General features: G+C 44.9%; 2 protein-coding genes and 1 pseudogene across 5 annotated transcripts in view; all 3 read right to left on the bottom strand.

The window, feature by feature from the left end:
- Positions 1 to 1,184: 1,184 nt before the first annotated feature.
- On the bottom strand, positions 1,185 to 17,537 carry Marveld2 (MARVEL domain containing 2). 2 transcript variants are annotated; one of them, XM_042690938.1, is made up of 6 exons: positions 16,384 to 17,537; positions 14,855 to 14,890; positions 8,841 to 8,986; positions 8,528 to 8,699; positions 4,619 to 4,669; positions 1,185 to 1,402 (listed from the first exon to the last, which is right to left on the bottom strand). In XM_042690938.1, exons 1-6 carry the CDS (start codon positions 17,521 to 17,523, stop codon positions 1,280 to 1,282), a joined length of 1,668 nt encoding a protein of 555 aa, XP_042546872.1. In that variant the 5' UTR covers positions 17,524 to 17,537; the 3' UTR covers positions 1,185 to 1,279. The 2 variants fall into 2 exon arrangements, with proteins under 2 accessions (XP_042546872.1, XP_042546873.1); XM_042690939.1 differs by lacking the exon at positions 14,855 to 14,890.
- A 3,876-nt stretch (positions 17,538 to 21,413) lies between these two features.
- Rad17 (RAD17 checkpoint clamp loader component) overlaps positions 21,414 to 25,296 on the bottom strand; it is a 35,663-nt gene continuing 31,780 nt past the window's right edge. For all 3 annotated transcript variants that reach the window (XM_042690676.1, XM_042690675.1, XM_042690674.1), the window contains one exon: positions 21,414 to 22,168. In XM_042690676.1, the coding sequence (XP_042546610.1) occupies positions 21,904 to 22,168 (265 nt within the window). In that variant the 3' untranslated portion in view covers positions 21,414 to 21,903. The remainder of the gene's footprint in view (positions 22,169 to 25,296) is intronic.
- Positions 23,444 to 23,895, bottom strand: LOC122117086 (annotated as a pseudogene).

The raw sequence follows: 25,296 nt of genomic DNA, 5'->3' as shown, positions 1-25,296 counted from the left end.
AGCGCCACTTCCGGCTTTTTTTTCTTTTTGCTTATGTGGTGCTGAGGAATCGAACCCAGGGCCTCAGGCAAGCAAGGCAAACACTCTACCACTGAGCCACCTTCCCAGCCCCCAAGATGGTTTTTAAAACAATGTAGCATCCCCATAAAACAAAAGGACTTTCCAAGTACATTCTGCATCCTGAGTCCTGAGGGTGGATGTCCACTGATGGAAAGGCAGCATCCCCATGTGAAGTGTGGGCACCGGTACGATGATGTTCATTCAACACAGGGAAGCTGTGGGGGATGTCAGGGGCCACAGCACTGCCTAAGGTTGCCTGTACTACGAGTTAACAGCACTGAAGAAATCAGGAGCCATGTGGCCTTTAGGTCTGCTGGCAGGACTTACTCCTTAAGGCCCTTTCCTGAGACTCATTTTATATAGATCACCTATTCCTTAAACCTCTGCAGAGTTCCCAGACATTAACAGAGTGCTCCCAATGTGCCATGCTATGTTCTACATGCGTGATGGAGCTGGCTTAGTCCTCAGAACTGCCTTCAGAGGCAGGTGCAATGTTAGTCTCCTTTTACAAAAGAAACCAAGCAAGTTGCCCAAGACTCCACACCTTGACAATGCTGAGCTGGGATGTAAGTCCCTTGCAAGGAAATTCCCTTAGGAAGTCTTCCAAGCATTTGTCTTGGGGAGAGGAGTCTGTCCTAGAAAATCCAAAGACCAGTCAGGAGCCGGTAGCTCATGCCTGTAATCCTGGCTACTCAGGAGGCTGAGATCTGAGGATCGCTGTTCAAAGCCAGCCCGGGCAGCAAAGTCCATGAGACTCTTATCTCCAATAAATGACTAGAAAACCGGAAGTGGCGCTGTGGCTCAAGCGGTAGAGCGCTTGCCTTGAGCTGAAGAGTGCAGGGACAGCGCCCAAGCCAAGAGTTCAAGCCCCACAACAGACAAAAAGAAAAATAAAGAAACTCTGAAGACCTGGAGAGGCTATTTGCTTGCCATACCCCAAGAACATGAGGTCATTCATGTGATGTCATGAATGAATGAGGAGGACAAGATGACTTCTTATCATCCTGAGATAGAGACAGGCTGCCTCCCACCTCCAGTGAAGGTCGCAGAAGATCTGAAATTGTGAAATGCCTGAGTAAACACACTTAACGTTCACACTGCATGCTGCAGGTCAGTAAAACTGTGTCGAAAGTTGCCACTCTACCTCAGACTAGCATAAAAATGGCAGCAAATAAATAGTCGATGGGCTACTTAAAAAAAAAAAGTTTCAAATAAGAGTTTAAGAATAACCTTGGATATCCCAATTCATTACTTTATCATATTCCTGAATTCTTTGCTTTATGTGAGAAAGTTTATTCTTGAGGTAATCACAGCGTTCTTTCTTTTCCAGAAATGAAGGATCCTATAAAAGAAACACAGATGTTACTTCCTGACTTCCAAGCTTCCTCATCAACGAACACAGCCGCCACCCAGAACATGGCTATATGCAGCAGAATTAATGGCAGCCAATTTAAAAGCTCTGCCCAGGGGCTGGGAAGGTGGCTCAGTGGTAGAGTGCTTACCTTGCATGCATGAGGCCCTGGGTTCGATTCCTCAGCACCAAATAAGCAGAAAAAGCCAGAAGTGGCACTGTGGCTCAAGTGGTAGAGTGCTAGCCTTGAGCTCAAGAGCTGAGGGACAGTGCCTAGGCCCAGAGTTCAGGCCCCATGACTGGCAAAAAAAATAAAAAATAAAAATAAATAAAAGGGCTGGGAAGGTAGCTCAGTGGTAGAGTGCTTGCCTTGCAAGCATGACGCCCTGGGTTCGATTCCTCAGCACCACGTAAGCAGAAAAAGGTGGAAGTGGTGCTGTGGCTAAAGTGGTAGAGCACTAGCCTTGAGCTGAAGAGCTGAGGGACAGCACCCAGACCCAAAGTTCAAGCACCATGACTGGCAAAAAAAAAAAAGCTCTGCCCAGTTAGAATAATAGTTAAACTTGCTACTTTTTTTTTTTTTTTTTAAATAGTCAATGTTTTAGGATTCACAGAAAAAATGAGTGGAAAGTCCAATGAACTGAGGCATTTTTAATAGTATGAGGCACAGAAAATAGTAAATAATAAATACAAGAAATAGTGCTAAAGATCTCTCTAGAATCTGTAGATTTGAAAGATTAAGTACAAGAGTTAGAAAGATGTAAAATAGGGAGAACAAAGCAACAAGCGACACTGACCTAGAAACATTGTACTCATAACCTGACTTACAGAATTATAATCCCTTTGCCTTTGTACAACTACATAATAACAATAATGAAAAAAACCCAAAGATGTAAAGAGCCGGGCACCAGTGTCTCATGCTTGTAATCCTAGCTACTGAGGAAGCTGAGATGTGAAGACTGCATTTTGAAGCCAGTTGGGGTAGGAAAGCCTATAAGACCCTTAGCTCTGATTAACTAGTAAGAAGCTGGAATTGTAGCTATGGCTCAAGTGGGAGAGTATTAGCCTTGAGCAGAAAGCTAAGGGAGTTCAAGCCCTAGTACTGGTAAGAAAGAAGGAAGGAAGGAAGGAAAAAAGAAAGAAAGAAAGAAAGAAAGAAAGAAAGAAAGAAAGAAAGAAAGAAAGAAAGAAAGAAAGAAAGAAAGGAAGGAAGGAAGGAAAGAAGGAAGGAAGGAAAGAAAGAAAGAAAGAAAGAAAGAAAGAAAGAAAGAAAGAAAGAAGGAAAGAAAGAAAGAAGGAAAGAAAGAAGGAAAGAAGACAGGAAAGAAGGAAAAAAAGATGTAGAGTAAGTTAGAAGGAAATAAGGAAATTTGGGTGAGGTGGTATATGTCAGTTCATTTCTCTGGGCTGTGAAATTGATAGAGTGTATTCAGGACAGAGACAAAAAAAGGCACCTAGCACTCATTTTCCATTAAGAAATGCAAAAAAGAAATAGGCAGACTTCCTTTGTTAGAGAGAGAAATGTTCAATGAGCCCTACCCAAGCAGATGCAACAAGTACCAACTTACACTATGATTTCATATAAGATATGTGTACGTGTATGCATGTGTATGTGTTAAACTTTAATTTGTGGCCAGGTACCAGTGGCTCATGCCTGTAATCTTGGCCACTCAGGAAGCTAAGATCTGAGGATGGTGGTTCCAAGCCAGTCTGGGGCAGGAAAGTCTATGAGACACTCATCTCCAATAATCCACTCAGAAAAAAGTCAGAAGTAGTGCTGTGGCTCAAGTGGTACAGCACTAGCCTTGAGCAAAAGACACTCAGGGACTGTATCTAGGCATGAATTCAAGCCCCACGACCGACCAAAAAAATAAAAGAAAAGAAAAAAAAAGAAAAAAGAAAAAAAAGGGGCTGGGAAGGCGAGTCAGTGGTAGAGTGCTTGCCTTGCATGCATGAGGCCCTGGGTTCGATTCCTCAGCACCACATAAGCAAAAAGAAAAAAGCCGGAAGTGGCGCTGTGGCTCAAGTGGTAGAGCACTAGCCTTGAGCTGAAGAGTTGAGGAACAGCGCCCAGGCCCAGAGTTCAGGTCCCACGACCGGACCCAAAAAAAAAAAAAAGAAAAGAAAAAAGAAAAAAAAGATTTGTGTATCAGGTACAGGAGAGACTTAGCAATCGCTACTAATAAACTAGAAAAAATTTAGCAATCGCTACTAATAAACTAGAAAAAATTCAACAGAAGATTAGTAAATTGGCAGCATCACTACACTTGTGCTTTGGGGCCATCATAATAAAACCAGGGTGCTGTCAGCATGAGCACCTGCTGCTGGGACAGTCACTTTGGTAACTGAGGTGACTACAAGGTGTCTGGGGGGACAAAGGGGAGGCTGACATCCAGGGCAGGTAGAGTAACAGTGTATTTATCACGTTCCTCAGGATAGTGAACAATTTAGAACTTAGGAATTGTTTCCTTGCTGGTTTCCTCCCTTTGTCCTCAAAGCTAGTGCTCCACCACTTTGAACTACAACTCCATTTCCAGCTTTTCGATCGACAGTTGGAGTTAAGAGTCTCATGGACTTTCTTGCCTGGGCTGGCTATGAACCATGATCCCCAGATCTCAGCCTCCTCAGCTAGGATTACAGGCATGGGCCTCCAGCACCAATAGGAATTGTTTCTTTCTAGAATTTTCTTTTTCTTTGTTCTTTTTTTTTTCTGCTTATGTGGTTCTGAGGAATCTAACCCAGGGCCTCATGCATGCTAGGGAAGCACTCTACCACTGAGCCACCTTCCCAGTCCTCTTTCTAGAATTTTCTACCAATGTTTTCAGATCATGGTTGATCATGGGTAATTAAACCTTAGAGAGCACATGGAAAAAGCTAAGAGAATTTAAAATGAGCTGGAAGCCAGTGCTTCACGCCTGTAGTCCTTGCTACTCAGGAGTCTGAGATCTAGGGATCACAGTTCAAACTCAGCCTGGGCAGCCCAAGGAGGAAAGTTTGTGAGACTCTTATCTCTAATAAGCTACTCAGAAAAAGTGGCACAATGGATCAAGTGGTAGAGACCTAGCCTTGAGCAAAAGAAGCTGAGGCACAGTGTCCAGGCCCTAAGTTATGCCCTAGGACTGGTTAAAAAGAAAAAAAAAGTGCATCAGTGATCACCAATGTACCTGGATAAGAATACACTTTCCAGAAGAAAATAGTTTTACTCACATGCTTTTTTCTGTTAAACTCTTCATGGATTCTTGAAATTCTCTCATGTTCCTAAAAATAATATAGTATTTGAGTTAAAACATTTGCATTTACTCAAATCATGTCTGAAAACACACTAGAAATAAGAACACTATTTTACCTCAAACTGTAATAGAGACATTAATATAAAAATATAATTTACTGGACATGTCTTTGTGTATCTACACTTATGAGATGCTAGGCCCCACAGTAAGCAGAAGGGAAAAGGCTACGCCTGCACAAAACCAGACTTCAGTCCCACTGGCAATACTTCTTGCCTGGGTAGTGCTAGATAGAAAATTTAACCTAACTACCCACTACCCGTGTGTGTGTGCCTGTGTGTGCGTGTGTGTGTGTGTGTGTGTACTGGGGCTTTAACTCCAAGCCTTGTGCTATTCAGTCCCACTGACAATACTTGTTGCCTGGGTAGGTAGCGCTAGATAGAAAATTTAACCTAACTACCCGTTTGTGTGTGTGTGTGCGTGTGTGTATGTGTGTGTATGTGTGTGTGTGTGTGTGTGTGTGTGTGCGTGTGTGTACTGGGGCTTTAACTCCAGGCCTTGTGCTCTTGGTTACCTTTTTTTTTTTTGGGTCCGGTCCTGGGGCCTGAACTCTGGGCCTGGGCACTGTCCCTCAGCTCTTCAGCTCAAGGCTAGTGCTCTACCACTTGAGCTACAGTGCCACTTCCAGCTTTTTTCTTTTTGCTTATGTGGTGCTGGGGAATTGAACCCAGGGCCTCAGGCATGCAAGGCAAGCGCTCTACCACTGAGCCACCTTCCCAGCTCCTCTTGGTTAGCTTTTTCCACTCAAGGCTGGCACTCTACCATTTGAGCCACAGCTCCAGTTCTGGCTTTTTGCTGCTTAATTAGAGATAAGAGACTCATGGACTTTTTTGCCTAGGCTGGCTTTGAATTGCAATCCTCAAACCACAGCCTCTTAAATAGTTAAGACTTATAGATCTGAACTATTGGTGCTCAGCACACAGCCATCCTTAAGTGGTTGCAAAAGAGATTCACTTACTTGAAACAATGCTCAGCACAGGGCTGGGGGTGTGGCTCATGTGGCAGAAGGCCTTCCTAGGAAGCACCAATAGCTATTATCATTCTAGTCTATTCTCTTTTTCTTTTTTTGCCAGACCTGGGCACTGTCCCAGCCTTGAGCTTCATTTGCTCAAGTCTAGCACTATACCACTTCAGCCAGGTAACTACATCCAGCTTTTTCTGTTAATGTGGTACTAAGGAATAAAAATCCAGGGCTTCATGCATGCTAGGCAAGCACTCTACGACTAGGTCACATTCCCAGCCCTCCATTCTATTTTGAAAGTTCTCTTTCAAGTAATTAGGTATCAGGATTCAGAGATGGAAGCATCCAACTTTTGAAAGCAGCCAATGTAAGGTTTCTTCTAATTTTATTCGTAGTAAATACAGAATTTATAAAGGGGTTGAATGTCTCTACTAGGAACACATTATTAAAGCAATGACCAAATTTACCCATGCAAGCCACTCAATAAAGCTAATAACTTGGAGTTCTAAAGGTGTCTACTGAGAATTCTCTACTAGCCTACACCCTTTCCTCAGTGCATTTTAATTTCTCACTATCTAGTGTTGACTAAATGCTTGAATATCATTTTGTCTGGTCACTTGCCAGCACCGAGAATAACCTGATGATTCAGGTAATGCATAATAACAGGTCTTGAGCCAGGAATAAACTAGCTGCCAGGATTGTGGTGTTGCCTGAAAATGCAGGCATAGATGATGGCTATAAAAATCTACCCTACTCTGTCACAATCACTGAATATAAGAGCTGGTGAGCTTGTACTGTAATTCTAGCTACATAGAAGGCTGAGATCTGAGGTTTGAAGTTTGAAGCCAGACCCTAGGAAAGTCTGTGAGACTCTTATCTCCAATTAACCATCAAAAAGCTGAAAGTAACAGAGGAACTGTTCAAAAAGAAATATAGTCACTGGATGCCGATGGCTCACACCTGTAATTCTAGCTACTCAGGAGGCTGAGATCTGAGGATGACGGTTCAAAGGCAGCCTGGGCAGGAAAATCCATTAGATTCTTATCTCCAATAAACCACCAGAAAACCAAAGTCACACTCTGGCTCAACTGATAGAGCACTAGCCTTGAGCTGAAGAGCTGATGGACAGTACCCAGGACCAGAGTTCAAGTCCCATGACTGAAAAAAGAAAAAAAAAGAAATGTACTCATTGTTTGCCTAGCATGCATGAAACCCTGAGTTTGATTCCTGAGTACCACATGAACAGAATAAGCCAGAAGTGGTGCTGTGGCTCAAGTGGTAGAGCACTAGCCTTCAGCCCAGAAAGTCTTAGGGACAGAGCCCAGGTCCTGAGTTCAAGCCCCAGGACCAGCAAGGAAAAAAAAAAAAGAAAGAAAAGAAATGCACTCATTACCTGCCTATGTAACTGTAACCCCTCTGCGCATCATCTTTACAATAAAAATCTTTTTTTTTTTTTTTTTGGTCAGTCATGGGGCTTGAACTCTGGGCCTGGGCGCTGTCCCTCAGCTCTTCAGCTCACAGCTAGCACTCTACCACTTGAGCCACAGAGCCACTTCTGGCTTTTTTTCTTTTTGCTTATGTGGTGCTGAGGAATCGAACCCAGGGCCTCATGCATGCAAGGCAAGTGCTCTACCACTGAGCCACCTTCCCAGCCCCTACAATAAAAATCTTTTAAAAAGCTGGAAGTCAAGCTGTAGCTCAAGTGGTAGCGTACTAGGTAAGGGATGGCACTCAGGCCCTGAGTTCAAGCCCAAATAAAGGCACCAAAAAAGAGGTGGTGAGGGCCAGAGGAACTATTTGATTTGGAGCATTATTCCTATTTTCCTGGCACGGGAAAGCCTTGTGCTTGTTTTATTTTTCAAGAGTTCACCATGCATGAGAAATCCTGTGTTTTCCAACAAGCCACAGGCTGCAAATGTCTGTCTCAGGCTTCCTGGTGGAGTCAGGAAGAGCCTTGCAAAGTGTCGTCCAGGCAAGGATCAGCCTACGCCTAGGAGAAGTTAACTTAGTACTAGAATTAATATTTCTACTTTAGACAATGACTACAGAAAATAATAGAATAGTAATATCAGTGGGACTGTCATTTTGGTGACTTTGATTGCTTTGTCACTTTCAAAATCAGGGCCGAGGATCAAGGTGCTAGGCTGGAGATGCACATGGTGACTCTGTGCAGGAACATTCATGGAAGGAAGTATCTCAACCCCCACTGCAACCATGACCTCTTCCACTCAACAGCTGCAGACAAAGCATACCAGCCCGGGCCACTGAGCCCAGGCTGCAATGCCCAGCATCCTTTTCCTCCAACAGCCTGCCTGTCTGCCTGCCTGTTCTTCCCAAATTTTGCTGTTCCTGATGCCTGAGGTCTGCTTCTTGTTGTTGTTTTTAGTCTGTTGTGGGGCTTGAACTCAGGGCTCGGGCACTGTCCTCAAGCTTTTTTGCTTAAGGCTAGCACTTGATGACTTGAAGCCACAGTTTTACCTTGAATTTTTAGGTGGTTAATTGGAGATAAATCTCATAGACTTTCCTGCAAAGTCTGGCTTTAAACTGCAATCTTCAGATCTTAGCCTCCTGTATAGGTGTGAGCCACTGATGCCTGGCGTGCATGCGTGCGTGTGTGTGTGTGTGTGTGTGTGTGTGTGTGTGTGTGTGATTGTAGCATTGCTAATCAAACCCAGGACCTTAGGTGAGCCAGGTAAGGATTCTACTACAGAGCCACACTCCCCACATCTGAGTGATAATTTTAACTAGTCACCCTGGAGATCTTTCCTAGACACAGACAGTAGACGGAGATGGCTAGAAACTGTCGCAATGGTCGGCTCCCACTGGTGCTCTGAGTGTTAGTGCTCCTTGTGGCAGCGGTGCACTGACCTGGCGGTTTTCCGAGTGATGCGGCAACCTGTTCATCACCGCGTCCAGCTCATCAAGCTTCCTCAGCACAGCTTGCACTTCTGCTGACAGCTCTTTGTACTCGGAAAACTGGTCTTGGAACACAGCTTTGTAACGTTCGCGATCATCATCCGTGTGAATTACAGGATATTTTCTGAGGAGAAAAAAAAAATGGGTTTAGCTTAGTCTTCACTAACCACATGCAACCGTCAGTTAACTTGTTACCCTTGGAGGGCAAACTCCTTATGATTACAGTAACTCGGAGACAAGCAGGAAGGCCTGGCCTGGTACTCACGCCACGTAGTCCGGCATCACCACAGGTTTGGGGATGTGGCCTGGGGGGATGTGGCTACTCAGCAGTTCTGGCTTCATTTTTGTTTTTCTCAATTCTGTGAAATTTCCTTCAGGGTCTCTCTGTCTGTCAATGGTGGCCACTTCACACTGCAAGTAGAAGAACAAGGACTGATGTGTAATCAGGAGCAAGAAAAAAAAAAGAGAGAAAAAAGCTACTGACATTTCCTTGGGAGAAAATGGGGAGGGGACAGGAAGAAGGACATTGCAAGGAACATCTCACTTGACAATGGCATGGTTTTAGCCATGAAAATGTTATGGTGGCTCCTGTAAAAACAACACAGAAGTACACAACAGGGAAAAATATGCTCTGCCTCCAATCATATCAGAAGTGGGTGAAGAGGGAGGGCTGGGTTAGCTCCCTAGAAGAACACTTGGCTTCTGTGCTCTGGGTTTGATCCTCAGTACACAGTGCATACATGCACACACAATGATGATGGAAATGTCAAGTGAGAGCTCTTTGTGTGGCTCTAAAGTTCCTGCTTTGGCCTAGTGATAGGACAAGAGGAAATGCTTTGGAAAAGGAAAGGTCCTTGAAAGATAACATTTTATCTTCAACTTGTTTCTTTTCAAGATCGAAGGGATTAAGGCAAAACTCAGGTTGTTTAAGAAATGGCTGAGAAAGCCAAGCGCTGGTGGCTCACGCCTGTAATCCTAGCTACTCAGGAGGCTGAGATCTGAGGATCGTGGTTCAAAGCCAGCCCGGGCAGGAGAGACCGTGAGACTCCTATCTCCAATAAACCACCAGAAAACCGGAAGTGGCGCTGTAGCTCAAGTGGTAGAGCGCTCGCCTTGAGCTGAAAAGCTGAGGGACAACGCCCAGGCCCAGAGTTCAAGCCCCACGACCGACAAAAAAAAAAAAAAAAAAAAAAAGAAATGGCTGAGAGTTCCTGTATATACTGTTAATCTTTGTTTTTTTTGTCAGTCATGGGGCTTGAACTCTGGACCTGGGTTCTGTCTCTGAGCTTCCCCCCCAACCCCCGCCCCCCTGCCAGTCTTGGGGATTGAACTCAGGGCCTGGGCTCTGTCCCTGAGCTTCTTTTGCTTCAAGGCTAGAACTATACCTCTTGAGCCACAGCACTTCTAGTTTTTTCTGTTTATGTGGTACTGAGGAATCAAACCCAGGGCTTCATGCATACTAAGCCACATTCCCAGCCCTCCCTGAGCTTTTTTGTTCAAGGTTAGTACTCTACCACTTGAGCCACAGCACCACTTCAGGTTTTCTGGTAGTTAACTGGAGATAAGAGTCTCATGGAAGCCTGGCACCAGTGGCTCATGCCTGTAATCCTAACTACTCAGGAGGCTGAGATCTGAGGATCGTGGTTCAAAGCCAGCCGGGGCAGGAAAGTCTGTGAAACTCTTATCTCCAATAAACTGCCAGAAAACCGGAAGTGGCGCTCTAGCTCAAGTGTTAGAGCGTTAGCCTTGAGCTGAAGAGCTGAGGGACAGCACTCAGGCCCAGAGTTCAAGCCCCATGACTGACAGAAAAAAAAAGAGTCTCATGGACTTTCCTGTCTGGACTGGTTTTGAGCCTTTGATCCTCAGATCTCAGCCTCCTTAATAGCTAGGATAATAAGCATGAGCTTCTGGAGATACATATTTGCTCAATGTTAGTGCTCTATGATTTGAGCCACAGCACCACTTCAGGTTTTCTGGTAGTTAACTAGAGATAAGAGTCTCACGGACTTTGGTGCTCAGGCAGCCTTGAACCACAGATCTCAGCCTCCTGAGTAGCTAGAATTACAGGTGTGAGCCACTGGCACCCGGCTATCTATCTATCTATCTACCTACCTACCTATCTACCTACCTACCTACCGACCTACCTACCTACCTATCTATTGATCGATCTCTCATCTATAGAAGCAGAAGTGGAATGTAATTCAAGAGTGCTAGCCTTGAGCAAAAAGCTCAGAGACAGCACCTAGGCCCTGAGTTCAAGCCTCATGACTGGTATCTTTCTCCCAAAAGAAAGAAAAACAAGCAGATCTACCGCCACAAAAAACAAAAAACCTTGTCTGATCTTAGCCTTTGTAAATGGAGGAGGACTTGCTGGGACTATCTACAGAGCATAGATAACATGTGTGTGTGTGTGTGTGTGTGTGTGTGTGTGCGCGCGCGTGTGTGTGTGTGTGAGAGAGAGAGAGAGAGAGAGAGAGAGCTGGACTAGCACTCTACCAATTGAAGCAAAGTACTACTTCTAGCTGTTTTGGTAGTTTAGTAGAGATAAGAGTCTCATAGACTTTCCTGCCCAGGATGGTTTTCAATCTCGATCCTAAATTCTCAGCCTCTTGAGTAGCTAGGATTACAGGTGTAAGCCACCAGTGTTTGGCTCTATGTTTAGTTTTTTGAGCAACCTCCAACTACTTTCCAGAATGGTTGTAGTAGTTTACATCCCACCAACAGTGGTTTTCAGGTACTATATATAAGTGAATAAGGAGAAGGAGCCTGTATATGAGACTGTATCTTGTCCTAAAGATAAACCTGTCCTAAAGTTCCAGAAGTCATAGAAGTACATTGGAAGAGTCTGTAGAGATAGGATAAGCAGGCTGTAAAGAAATAAGATCTCTGGGCTTAGGAATAAGATTCTTTAGTTTAGCAGAGGAAAATCCTTCTTCTCTCCAGTAAGGCCTTAAATGCACTCATGCCATTCAGTATATGTCATGTGGAAAATGACCTATGTAATTTGTGGGCAGGGAGGGGTGGGGGAGGGGAATATAAAGGAAGGGGTGGTATTGTCCACAAAAAGAAATGTACTCATTACTGACTTATGAAATGGTTGCGCCTCTGTACAACACCAATAATAAAAATTATTTTTTAAAAAAGAAAAAAACAAAATACGAAACAGGATTTTGACATTTTGCTCTCTATCTTGCCAAGAAAGCTTTTCAAGTCTTGTTTTCCCAACTTCCCTGCTACTGACTAGCTTGGAAGTTTGGTTTAACATTATGTCATTCTCAAACCACCAGCTCTGAACTCATCAAAGACACAGCTAGGGACTGAAGGAGGAAGAGGCGTCTCATGCCTCACCAGCCCAGGTGACAGGTACGGAATGGAGAAGCTCTGCACACAACTGGAGCAAACTAGATGATCTCTATCTGGAGGAAGAAAGGGTGCTGAGCCACTGGAGCTCAAAGCAGGGAAAGAAAGCATTGCTACTAAACAAGGCTCTTAAAAGAATGGTTATGGGTTAGCCTGTGTTCAGCTGTGTTCTCAGATGGTCAGGAATCACTTCATCTGAATTAATTCCTGTAGCTTCAGTCTGGAAACGAATCATGGTAGATGTTGACACACTTCCTAAGGCATTGTTGGTTTTGGTTTTTTGCGCAGGTACTAAAGCACTGTTAAGAGTGTGTGGAAGTCAGTTTTGCTTCAGAGTTGAAAGTGGCATAAAACTTCTACATGACAATCTACATCAAAATAAAATAAAAATGTATATCCTGTTGAGACAGAAATTTGCCTCTTAGATTACCTGTCAGGTATACTTGTAACATAAACGGAATGAGGTATGTAAGGATATATACTTACATGTATAAAGTTTTCCTCTGTAGTAATTGTGTGTGTGTATCCCAGTATCAGGGCCTGGACACTGTTCCTGAGCTTTTTTGCTCAAGGATAGTGCTCTACCACTTGAGCCATAGTTCCATTTCTAGCTTTTTTGGGTGATTAATTGGAGATAAGAGTATTAGGAACTTTTCTTATCTTGGCCTTCGGAGTAGCTAGGATTACAGATGTGAGCCACCTGTGCCTGGCTGTAGTAATGTATTTTTGTTTTGTTTGCTGGTGTGAGAGACTGAATCCAGGACCTTGTACATACAGACAAACCCTTAATTACTGAGCTACATCCCCAGCCCTGTACAGTGTATGTAACAGTGAAAGGTTATAAAGCAATTTACCTATTCATTTGTAGCTAACTGATAAGACATCCGTACAATCTAGTAGCATCTAGTTATAAAACTACAAAGACTCAGCGGGGCGTCTGTGGCTCATGCTTGTAATCCCAGTTACTCAGGAGGCTGAGATCTGAGGATCACTGTTCAAAGCCAGCCTGGACAGAAAGGTCTGTGAGACTCTTATCTCCAGTAAAACACCAGAAAACTGGAAGTGGCACTGTGGCTCAAGTGGTAGAGTGCTAGCCTTGAGCTGAAGAGCTGAGGGACAATGCCCAGGCCCAGAGTTCAGGCCCCATGACTGACCAAAAAAAAAAAAAAGACTACAAAGGCTCTTTATGTATTAAGGAAATACTCTAGAAATATATTAAGTGCAACAAATGAGATATAAATTATATATCTCATGCTAGTCTTTATATAAAAGGGAGAAGAGACACATGTCTCATATTTCTGAAAGGAAACAAAGATTGTGATAACCACCACTAGGTAGGGGAACTGGGAAGCCAGAAGCAGAAGTGAGAGAAGACTATATTACAGACCTTTGGAATGGTTTTTTCTTCTACTGTCAGGATTAAAAGGCTTCAACTAATGGTCTTTCTTACTCATAGCTGGTGCTGTACGGTTTAAGCTATGCCTTCTGCCCAGCATTTTGTTGCTTAATTGAAGAGGGAGGTTTACAGAGCTTTCTGCTTACAGTGGCTTCAAACTAAAATCCTCTAATCTCAGTCTCTAAGTAGCTAGTATTACAGGTGAAAGCCATTGGTGCTTGGCGTGTGTGTGTGTGTGTGTGTGTGTGTGTGTGTGTGTGTGTATGTGTGTGTGTGTGTGTGTGTGTGAGAGAGAGAGAGAGAGAGAGAGAAAGAGAGAGAGAGAGAGAGAGAGAGAGAGAGAGACAAGGTCTCAAGATGTAACAAAGGCTGCTTTTGATCCTTCTGCCTCAGCCTCCAGATGTTGGGATTATAAGCATGTACTTTTTCAATGAAGGGAATAGAATTACTTTTCAAGTAAAGAAATTGAAAGGTTAGCATTTCAATTTCTTCTTTAGAAATTATGTCCAGTATGTGAAAAAGAAACATCCAGTATTTGGACTGGGAATATGGCTTAGTGGTAGAGTGCTTGCCTAGCATGCATGAAGCCCTTAGTACCACATAACCAGAAAAAGCCAGAAATGGCACTGTGACTCACATGGTAGGGTGCTAGCCTTGAGCGAAAAGAAGCTCAGGGATGATGCTTAGGCCAAGTTCAAGCCCCAAGACTGTCAAAAACCAAAAACAAAAAAGAAAGAAAGAAATATCCAGATTTCTTCAACAAGGGTAAAATTATTATTAAAATATATACATGTACAAACAGTTATGATATCTGTATTTCACTGAATCCTCCCAGCAAACTCAAACTTGGGGGGGAGATAGATTATTATTACAATTTTATAAATGAAACAGGATAGCTGTGAAAGTTATTAAATCATTGAATAAAAATTCCCTGATACAACATTTGGTATCTGAAAGAAAGCTTGAGGCATACAGAAAGGAATAGCAAAGGGAAATTAGGAAAATTCTGGAAAGTTACTTTCGTTTAAAACACTAAATTAAAAAAACAAACCCACTAAATTTTAATCATACAAGGAACACCGACTGTACTTATTTACATAATCTTTCATGCAACAAAATAAAAGGAGGTGTAGGTATTGGGTCCTTTTAAAATTAGAGAAACACTGGAAGTCCTGATATGAAATCAATGAAATAGGTGGATTGAAATAGATGGATTCTGGGCTGGGAATGTGGCTTAGTGGTAGAATGTTTGCCTGGCATGCATGAAGCCCTGGGTTCAATTCCTCAGTACCACATAAACAGAAAAAGCTGGAAGTAGTACTGTGGCTCAAGTGGTAGAGTGCTAGCCTTGAGCAAAAGCAGCTCAGGGACAGTGCCCAGGCTTTCAGTTCAAGCCCCAGAACTGGCAAAAATAAAAATAAAAAAAATCAAAGGATTCTACTATGCAGAGAAATAGACAAGAGAAAAGTTATTTCCTAAATCTAGACATATAAAGCACAATGTGAATGAAACTTTATTCTTACCAGTTTCCTTTTTGATGGGAATGATGCCTCATTGATCTGGAAAAAGAAGAGTGACAATGAATTTTGAAAGGCATGTATGTGACTTTGCACATTTGTCTAGAAGCTGATCCTCTTTGCTATGGTTGCTTTTCCTCCTCTCTCTCTGGAGTGGGAATGAGGGCAGTACGGCTCCCTGTCACAGGAGAACGCTGAGGACTCACAGGTACAAGGCTGACACTGTTAGGTAAGCTGCTTGAATTACCTAGACACTTTATTCCTTCCTGGCTCTCTTACCCTGAACAATTCAAATGGCTACCCTATAAAATTTCTAGAAAAAAAAAAAGTCAAAAGATCATCACATCTTTGAACCTTTAGGAAGTAACAGTAACAGATAAATTGGAACAATTTTCACTAGCATGGAAAATTCAAGTCTCATTAAGTATGGAAAATCTTTATAGAGAGGAGTTTTTGTTAAGAAAGGAAAAAAGTGGGCTGGGAAGGTGGCTCAGTGGTAGAGCGCTTGCCTTGCATGCCTGAGTCCCTGAGTTCGATTCCTCAGCACCACATAAGCAAAAAGAAAAAAGCCGGAAGTGGCGCTGTGGCTCAAGTGGTAGAGCACTAGCCTTGAGCTGAAGAGCTGAGGGACAGCGCCCAGGCCCAGAGTACAAGCCCCACGACCGGACCCAAAAAAAAAAGAAAGGAAAAAAGTATTATGTTAATAGTTGTAAGCACATTAATGTAGAAGATAGAGATAATAAGAGTTAATGTATTAGACAGAGATAATAAGATTTAGTGATTTATATTAAGCTACTATAAAACTACCAGGAAGAATGTGTCATTAGCTGAATTTCACTTTAGATTTTAAAATTCTTTGGTTTGTACCTAAAAACACAAATTGAAGGAATATGCTTGAAGTGCTGAGATAAATCTTTAGAAGTAACTTGAATCCATGTAGACTTAGGCCAGGCATCGTGACATATGCCTGCAATGTTAGTCCTGGGGAAGCTGAGGTGGGAGAATCATGAACTCAAGGCTAGCCTGGGTTAGTTAGTAAGATTCTGTGTAAGGCATCGCTCAGGTGGTAGACCACCTGCTTAACAAGTACAAGTAACACACACAACACACACACACACACACACACACACACACACACACACACACACACACACAGTAACAATAGAAAGTAAAAACGTTACAATATATTAAGGCTCTTTGGATAACATTTCTTTTCTCTTTTTCTTGCCAGTCATGGCGCTTGAACTCTGGGCCTGGGCGCTGTCCCTCAGCTCTTCAGCTCAAGGCTAGCGCTCTACCACTTGAGCCACAACACCACTTCCAGCCTTTTCTGCTGATGTAGTGCTGAGGAATCGAACTCAGGGCCTCATGCATGCGAGGCAAGCGCTCTACCCCTGGGCCACCTTCCCAGCCCCTGGACAGCATTTCACAACAGGCACTCGTTAGAAAGCTATCTGCCACCGTTACTGCCACGGATGTGTGGGAAGCACGACCCACGGCCTGCGCAGGGCGTCCTGCAGGAGAGGGCGGCTTACCTCCTGCTGCTCCAGGCACTCGCGATGCCTCCGCGCCGCCTCGTGCCTCCACAGCTTCAGGCACACGAGGGCGCCCACCAGGTACACGATCATGGTGACAAACAGGAAGATGATGGCTGCTATCTGTCCTCCTTCCACCCGGCAGAACGCGGCGTTCATGGGGGTGTTGAAGAGCGGGTAGTAGCAGAGCCCGCCTCGGTTGGTGTCGTTCACGTAGACGATGGCCGCAGCCATGTACAAGACGAACAAGGCCACGTTGATTCCGAACTCCGTCAGGGGCCACCAGCTCGAGTCCAGAAGAATGGTCCGGTAGTACACGGACATGCCAAGGACCAGCACGATGAGGGTGGCGATCCACGCCACGCCGGCCACCACCAGCACGAAAGGGGTCTTGGGCCCGCTGTAGTAATAGCCCCCGTACGCACTGCCCAGGCCCCCCAGGCCCCCCGCGCCGTAGGGCTGCGAGTAGCCGAACAGGTTGTACCACTCGCTGTCCTTGTGGATGTACGCCGTGACGCAGGCGAAGACGCCCGCGCCCAGCAGCAGCTCCGCCACGCCGAGCATGCGCAGCAGGCCGGCCCACGACTTCATGTAGGCGTAGCGCAGCCGGTAGGCCTCCACCTGCTCGCTGTACGTCCGCGCCGTCGGCGTGCGTCCGTCCACCGAGCCATAGGGGTCGCGGGGGAACGCCACGCTGGCCTCCCTCCGGGAGGGGCAGGTGCCTTGCGAGCCCCTGGAAGGATCCGTGGGTGAGTGGTGGCGATCGGGTCTCCCCGGAGAGGCTGGAGGCGAACACGGCACGCCGTCGGAGATGCACCCGGTGTCAGAGTCGGCCCGCTCCCATCCCCGGTCCTTTCTCTTCCCTCTGAAGAAGTCCTTCCAGGAATCGGGGACAAAGCGCCTGACGGGTTTGAGGTCGGGCGCGAGGGCGGGTTCCTCCGTGTCACTGGAGTAGAAGTCCGGGCCGAAGGGCGGCTGCGCCGGGAGCGGGGGAGGGGGCAGGGGGTCGGCGCTCACCGCCAGCTCGCCGGCCTGGAGCGTCTCCAGGGGCCTCAGGGTGCCATCTCCAGAGGGCGAGTCCCGGGGCACCTCGCTGTAGCCCCTGTCTCGAGTCTTGGCTCTTCCACCATTGGACGACATTTGTGGTGCCACACCTGCGGCCAAGACTAAAGTTACACGCCTGCTTATTGCTAGGGACGCCGACTTGACCCACAGAGTGAGGTCTCATTATGCTGATAGACAGAGGTGATAAAATAAGCATGCACACTCTGAAAGCACTTCATAGATTACCCAACAGTGTAATTTGTAGTCACTGTTACCGGTAAGGTAATAAGAACATTTCTTGTCAAACTTGTTACCCCTTTCACTGTCATTTTGTTTTGTTTTGTTTTTTGCAAATTTTTATTGTGATTAAGTGATTCCATAAATTTCACGGTATTGTGAGATAGTGATACTTAAAGTCATAAACACATTCTAACCTTCATGGGACAAATTGTCTTTATCGTGGTCTAGAGTTCTATGAGTTTTGACAATACAGTTATTCCACATCGGGTGATATGAACATTTCTTTCCTTTTGCTTATTTCACTGTCATTTTAAAGCATGCACTGTATATTTGGGGGGAGGCAATACTGGGGTTTGAACTTATGTTCTTGTGCATGCTAGGCAGGGGCCTTACCACTTGAGCCATGCCCCCAGCCCTCAGTAAAATAAAAGTTTTATATCTTAGTTTTAAATTGTATATGATACAATATTTACCCATGAGCTCTGTAAATAACAAAATATAAAAAACAAAATTGACAAAATTTACATGATGTGGGATGATAGCATGTTCTCAAGTCCTTTCCTCAGACATTTAAGTAAAAAGAAAATGTGTGCATACCAAAACTTGATGAGTCAGCAAATACTCTTCATTTTTTTTTTTTTTTTTTCCATTAACTTGCATCTGTTTTGGAATGGTTACGAGCTGTGACAGCCCAACAAGCAAAAAGCCCCTCCCTATCTAAAGTAAAGAAGTCAGTTCATTGGTCTTGCTTACTTTCCTCTAAACTGTTACACTTGTTATTAGATTTTAATATTAAAAATTATTAATTAGCTGGAAGCCAGTGGCTACTCAGGAGGCTGAGAACTGAGGATTGCAGTTCAAAGCCAGCCCGGGCAGAAAAGGCTGTGAGATTCTCTTCTCTAACCACCAGAAAACTGGCAGTAGTGCTGTGGCTCAAAGTGGCAGAGTGCTAGCCTTGAGCAAAAAGAGCTCAGGACCTGGAGGCTGGCTCATGCCTGTAATCCTAGCCACTGTACTAAGGAGGATGAGATCTGAGGATCACAGTTTGAAGCCAACCCTGGGCATAAAAGTCCCCATGAGATTCTTTTTTTTTTGTCGGTCATGGGGCTTGAACTCTGGGCTTGGGCGCTGTCCCTGTGATCTTCAGCTCAAGGCAAGCGTTCTACCGCTTGAACCACAGCGCCACTTCCAGTTTTCTAGTGGTTTATTGGAGATAAGAGTCCCATGGACTTTTCCTGGACTATCCTGCCTGGGCTGGTTTGAACAGCAATCCTCAGATCTCAGCCTCCTGAGTAGCTAGGATTACAGGTGTGAGCCACTGGCGCTGGATCCCATGAGATTCTTATCTACAACTAACCACTCAAAAACCAGAAGTGGGCTGGGAAGGTATCCCAGTAGTAGAGCGCTTGCCTTGCATGCTTGAGGCCCTGGGTTCAATTCCTTAGCACCACATAAGCAGGGGGGAAAAAAGCCAGAAGTGGTGCTGTGGCTCAAGTGGTAGAGTGCTAGCCTTGAGCTGAAGAGCTGAGGGACAGCGCCCAGGCCCAGAGTTCAGGCCCTACGACCGGACTCCCCCCCTCCCCATAAAAAGAAAAGCCAGAAGTGGTGCTGTGGCTCAAGTGGTAGAGCAATAGCCTTGAGCACAAAGAAGTTCAGGGACAGTGTCCAGGCCCTAAGTTCAAGCCCCAAGACCAACAACATCAACAAAAAGTTTAAGTCCAGGGCTAGGAAGGTGACTCAGCGGTAGAGTGCTTGCCTTGCACGCATGAGGCCCTGGATTCGATTCCTCAGCACCACAAAACAGAAAGAGCTGGAAGTGGCGCTGTGGCTCAAGTGGTAGAGCACTAGCCTTGAGCTGAAGAGCTGAGGGACAGCGCCCAGGACCAACCAAAAAAACAAAAAGTTTAAGTCCAAAACAGGGTACTGGTATAATCCCAGAAGGGAGTTTTAGGGTGTTCTAACAGGGTACTCCAATCCTGAGAGAGAAACTTTCATAAATAGATCTTTAAATGATAGCAGTTATTTTTGTCCCTTTTATTTTTCTTGTCCAAAGGCTTTAAATAACAGAAATGTATAGAACCTAGTTAGGTTTGTGTGTATACACACACACACACACACACGTGCTGGTACTTGGGGTTGAACTGAACTCTGGGCCTGGAGACTGTCTCTTAGCTATTTCACTCTAGGCTAGTGCTCTACCATTTGAGCCACAGCTCCATTTTCAGCTTTTTGGTGGCTAATTGAAGAGCTTCACAGACTTGACCTGGGTGGGCTTCAAACTGTGATTCTCAGAACTCAGCTTCCTGAGTTGCTAAGATTATAGACCTGAACCAGCGCCTGACGTAAAACTAGTTTAAAAATGTATTATTAAGGTATGGGAAGGTGGCTCAGTGGTAGAGTGCTTGCCTTGCATGCATGAGGCCCTGGGTTTGATTCCTCAGCACCACATAAGCAGAAAAAGCTAGAAGTGGCGCTGTGGTACCCTTGAGCTGAATAGCTGAGGGACACAGCTGACAGGCTTAGAGTTCAGGCCCCACTTCCGACCAAAAAACAAAAAGTATTATTAAGAAATGGAGAGCAAGCCGGGCGCCGGTGGCTCAGGCCTGTAATCCTAGCTACTCAGGAGGCTGAGATCTGAGGATCGCGGTTCAAAGCCAGCCAGGGCAGGAAAGTCCGTGAGACTCTTATCTCCAATAAACTACTAGGAAGCCAGAAGTGGCGCTTGGCTCCAGCGATAGAGCGCTCGCCTTGACTTGAAGAGCTGAGGGACAGCGCCCAGGCCCAGAGTTCAAGCCCCACGACAGACAGAAAGAAAAAGAAGAAAAAGAAATGGAGAAAGCACATGAGCAACCTTCGCACCGTTCACACAACGCTGCTCACATCTACAATGCGCAGGCATTTCTAGGACACTCCATGGCTGGAAAGTAGGTTCCCCGTGTTGGGGCTTGGCGTTAACGCGCCCTGGGGTCAGGTACCCCGCACCCCGGCGGGGCCCCGGTCCGCTCGACGCCGGTCCTGCGCACCGCCGCCCGCGCTGCCCCGCTGGGGGTCCGGCTCTGCCGGTACTCCGCGGGCAGGCATTGTGGTTCCCGATCCCGCCCCGAAGTGGCCGGAACTCAGTCCGGCCAGGGACGGAAGGGTTAGAACCGGGCGAGGAGCGGCGCCACCCCGCGCCCGGAAGCCGGGCGGCGGAAGGCACCTGCGGCTGACCGAAACCCTCAGGTGCGCCGGCCCCGCGCGCCCCGCCCCGCCCCGCCCGCGTAGCGCAGGGGTCCCCACGGGGTCCCGGCAGCCCGACCCAAGGGTCTGAGGCGAGCCACGAGGGCTGGGGTCGGCGGCGCGTGCCCACCCTCCGCTCGCCCGGCCCGCGCCCTCCCGCCACCGCCACGAGCCCCTCCCCTGCCGCCCCACTCACCTGCGCGGCCGGGGAAGAGCGCACGCCGCCGCCGCCGCCGCCGCCCGCCGCGGGCACCGAAACCGCCGGGCTCCAGGGGCGGGGCCGGGCCGGGCCGGGCGGGCGGGGCGTCTGCGAGCCCCGGCCCCGCCCCGCCCGGCTCTCAGCGCCCTCCGGGCTCGGGCTGCACCTGGTCCGGCCCCTCCGCTGCTCACACCGCTGACAACTGCGCACTGGCAAGGCTGCCCTCCCGTCTCCCACTACCAAGGCTGCCCAAGGAGCGGTTACAGCGCCTGCAGAACCCACGCGGACAGAGCGTTCTAGGTATCATTCAAGAAGAGGAAAAGCAAGATGAAATCCAACATTTTAATTTCGATATAAATTATGTAAATATTTTCCAAAAAGTAAAATATTCTATTGTACAACATATAAAAATGGTATCTGAGGAGCTGAAGACAATACTCTGAAAATAAGGCACAACGTTTATTTACACTCATAATTGCATCCTATTTTATAAATCGTATTTACATCATAAATTTTTGTATTCTGGGTTATTCGTTCACATTTTCTGGTATTTGGCATAATGTTCAAACATACTTCACACGCACTGACCTCCTTGTTCTCCCTAAAGCATTGACAAGCCTAAGTATTAGGGGGAAACAGAGCATGCTTTTAGGCTTGAACTTTTGTTTACTTCAATATGACCACGATTCAGTTGCTTGTGATAAAGAGTAAAGAATTATAAAAACGTAATTCTCCAGAAAAGTATATTAATTCTGTGTAAGTACCACTGAGTACAACTAACTGAATGTTGAGTAGCTATCTGATTGGCAGGCTGGCCCCTATGGCCCATCACTGTCCCATTCCTCTATTACAATGTTGTCTTCTTCCATATCAGCTTTCCAGGAAGAGGGCCAAAGCTGGCTGGCAGGCAGGTCACTCCCACTGTTCTGACTCAAAGGAATTGACCAGGTTTCCTCTTCTGCAGTGTGAGCAGCTTCAGCAGGCACTTCCTCTGCTGGATGTCCTCCACTGAGGTGAGCTTCATCTCCATTGTCATGGTCCATCAATCCATGTTCCCTATCAGTTAAGGCCTCCATTTTCAATCTGTGGGATTCACAGGGCAGATATTAATAAGAATAGGGGATATCCTTAAGTTACATCATGAGTATGATTATAATGAAGCTACTCTCTAGTCTGATTCAGTTTAATTGCACTGTTCAGCTAGCAAGATTAGTTTAACTATGTAAAAAACACTACAAGGTAAATGACCAACAATGAATAAAACCTAAAAGCTTGAAATATAAAAAGGATTAATGGGGACTGGGAAGGTGGCCCAGTGATAGAGTGCTTGCCTTGCATGCATGAGGCCCCAACATTTTAATATAAATTATGTAAATATTTTCCAAAAAGTAAAATATTCTACTGTACAACATATAAAAATGGTATCTGAGGATACCTCAGCACCACATAAGCAGAAAAAGTTGGAAGTGGCACTGTGGCTCAAGTGGTAGAGCGCTAACCTTCAGCTGAAGAGCTGAAGGACAGTGCCCAGGCCCAGAGTTCAACCGACAAAAAAAAAAAAAAAAAAAAAGGATTAATGTCTTTGATAGAGTTCTTACAGATTAAAAAGGAAAAAAAAAACAGAGCCTACAAAATACTAAATTGTTTAACTTCATTTGTAACTTTAAAGGTGGAAAATAATATACTTCTATTGTTATCTTACAAACTAGTGAAGATACTTTCAAAGTAATAAAACCCAGTCTGTTGTTAGCAAGGTTAAAAGAAAAAGAACATGCTAACATAATGTAAGTGTATAAAACTGGCAAAATGTTCTTGGAAGCAATGTGGCTATATAGAGCAAAATTCTCTAAAAGGAATCCACTTATAGAGACAACACTTTCCTTAGAATCCACTTATAGAGACAACACTTTCCTTTCTAGGACTTCCTCCTAGTAAAGAAAGATCTGACCGCTGGTACATCACCCTTATAGTAACAATAAAAACATTAAAAACATTTTGATATTCACGGTAGTTTATGTACAAGGCTGAAAAGAAGCTAAAAGCACCAGAAATTAGTTGTAAGCTTAATTACAGGAAATTATATACCTATTAAGTTAAACACTATTTAAACACTGATACTAAATTTTATGAATATGAACTAGCGATTTTAAATAGTCAACAAAAATTAAAGATAACAGTACTAGTTACTGTAATATGAAATATGGAGAAATCTCTACTCCCAAATCACATAAAAAAAGCTGACCTAGTAATTATATGAAGATTCCCATTCATTTACTCCTCATCTCAGAAATAATTATAGAGTAATTAAATGGAGTAATTAAACGGAGCCGGGGACAAAATTCAGAGCCTATCACCAGCTCTACTTTTTTTAATTTTTAAAATTTTTTTGAATTTGACTTCACAATTTTATTGTCTTATAACAAAAGTTGGAGCTTAGAACTGGATCACTTGCCCCTTTCTCTTTTTATCTCCACCCAGTTCAAAATGTTTGCATCTCTATTTAATAGCTAGCATTCTCTTAGATCTACAGCTGGGCTCAACACATTCAAGTCTCAGCACAATCTTCTTTGTAGTCTTAGCTTTTTTCCAGAAAATTGGCTTAGTCTGACTGCCATAGCCACACTGCTTCCTGTCATAACAGAGAATCCTTGCCCTTCTTGTACTGTTACTTTGTGAGGTTGGTGCTTGCCACACTTCTTACAAATAGTACGGTGGGTTTTAGGAACATTAACCATGATGACAGGAAGCCTGCAGTGGCACCAAAAAAAAGCAAAAAAAAAAACAAACAAAAAAAAGCTCTATTTTTGTTTTATTGAGACAAGGTCTCACTACATAGTCCAGGATGGACTGGAACTCTCTATCCTCTTGCTGACTTCAAAGTGCTGGGATTATATATCAGTGTTGGATCACACTGATGCGCCTCCACACCTCCATGCCCAAGCTGATCCTTTAATTTCAACATTATAATCTTGAGGCGGGAAGTAGCCAGCAAAGAGAACTGGTCTTCTGATTCAGAGATATATGAAGAAAAAGGCAAAGTTTATAAAGGGTCTGAGTCCTGCTCACATCCCAGTGCTGTAGCCAAATCAGATAGATATAGCTAATGGATGGCCTATATGTCAGGTATGATGCTTTACGATCCACCTTTGGCTTTCTCTAATAGGCAGGAGGCGCTGAGCAGGAGGTGCTGCAGTAGCTACAACCTCATGAAGAAGAAGAACTTAGCACCACAAAGTCTTTACAGACTGGATGAGGTAGGAGGAAGAAAAGAGCTCAGACAGCAAGAAATTTCTTCTTGGGAAAGGAATAGGAGAAAAGATAGCAGGGCTATATAAAAGGTGTCACTTCTAACAATTACCTTTGCCCCTTTTTAATTAGTAAGTACTCTTTTTGTTTTTTTGTTTTCTTGGTCCTGGGTTTGAACTCTGGGCCTGAGTGCTTTCCCGGAGCTTTGTTTTACTCAAGGCTAGTGCTCTAGCATTTGAACCATAACTCCACTTCCGGCTTTTTCTGAGTTTATTGGAGATAAGAGTTTCAAGACGTTTCTTGTCCTGATGACTCTGAACTCTGATCCTCAGATCTCAGCACCTGAGAAGCTAAGATTACAGATGGGAGCCACCATGTTGGCTTACACACACACACACACACACACACACACACACACACACACACACACACACACACACACACACACACACACACACACACACACACACACACACACACACACACACACACACACACACACACACACACACACACACACTCTTTCTCTCTCTGGCCAATCTTAGGGCTTGAACTCAGGGGTTGGGTACTGTCCTATGACTTCTTTTTCTCAAGGTTAGCACTCTACCACTTGAGCCACAGCATCACTGCTAGCTTTTTCTGTTTATATGGTACTGAGGAATGGAATGCAGGGCTTTATGCATTCTAAGCAAGCACTCTACCACTAAGCCACATTCCCAGCCCTGGAATTCTATTTTTTTTTTTATTATGAAAATACTGTACAGATGGGTTACAATTACATGGGCAAGACAATGAGTACATTTCTTTTTTTAATTTTTTTTTATTGTGAAAATACTGTACAGAGGGGTTACAATTACATGGGCAAGAATGAGTACATTTCTTATCAAGCATTGTAGCCTCCTCCTTTGTTTCCCCTTCCCATCCCTTCCCATCCTCCCCCCACCCCTCTGGAATTCTTTTTTAAA

The sequence above is a fragment of the Dipodomys spectabilis genome, unplaced genomic scaffold (genome assembly GCF_019054845.1).
Source record: "Dipodomys spectabilis isolate Male_0828 unplaced genomic scaffold, ASM1905484v1 ptg000140l, whole genome shotgun sequence".
In the NCBI taxonomy this organism is placed as follows: Eukaryota; Metazoa; Chordata; class Mammalia; order Rodentia; family Heteromyidae; genus Dipodomys; species Dipodomys spectabilis.
Note: the sequence above shows the minus strand (reverse complement) of the source record. Positions and strands in the feature narration are given on the sequence as shown.

Coding starts and splice junctions, on each gene's coding strand:
- Marveld2 (XM_042690938.1), bottom strand. CDS start 17,523: ATGTCGTCCAATGGTGGAAGAGCCAAGACTCGAGACAGGGGCTACAGC. Junction 14,891..16,383: donor AGTGCCTGGAGCAGCAGGAG/GTAAGCCGCCCT, acceptor TTCTTTTTCCAG/ATCAATGAGGCATCATTCCC. Junction 4,670..8,527: donor ATCACTCGGAAAACCGCCAG/GTCAGTGCACCG, acceptor TATTATTTTTAG/GAACATGAGAGAATTTCAAG.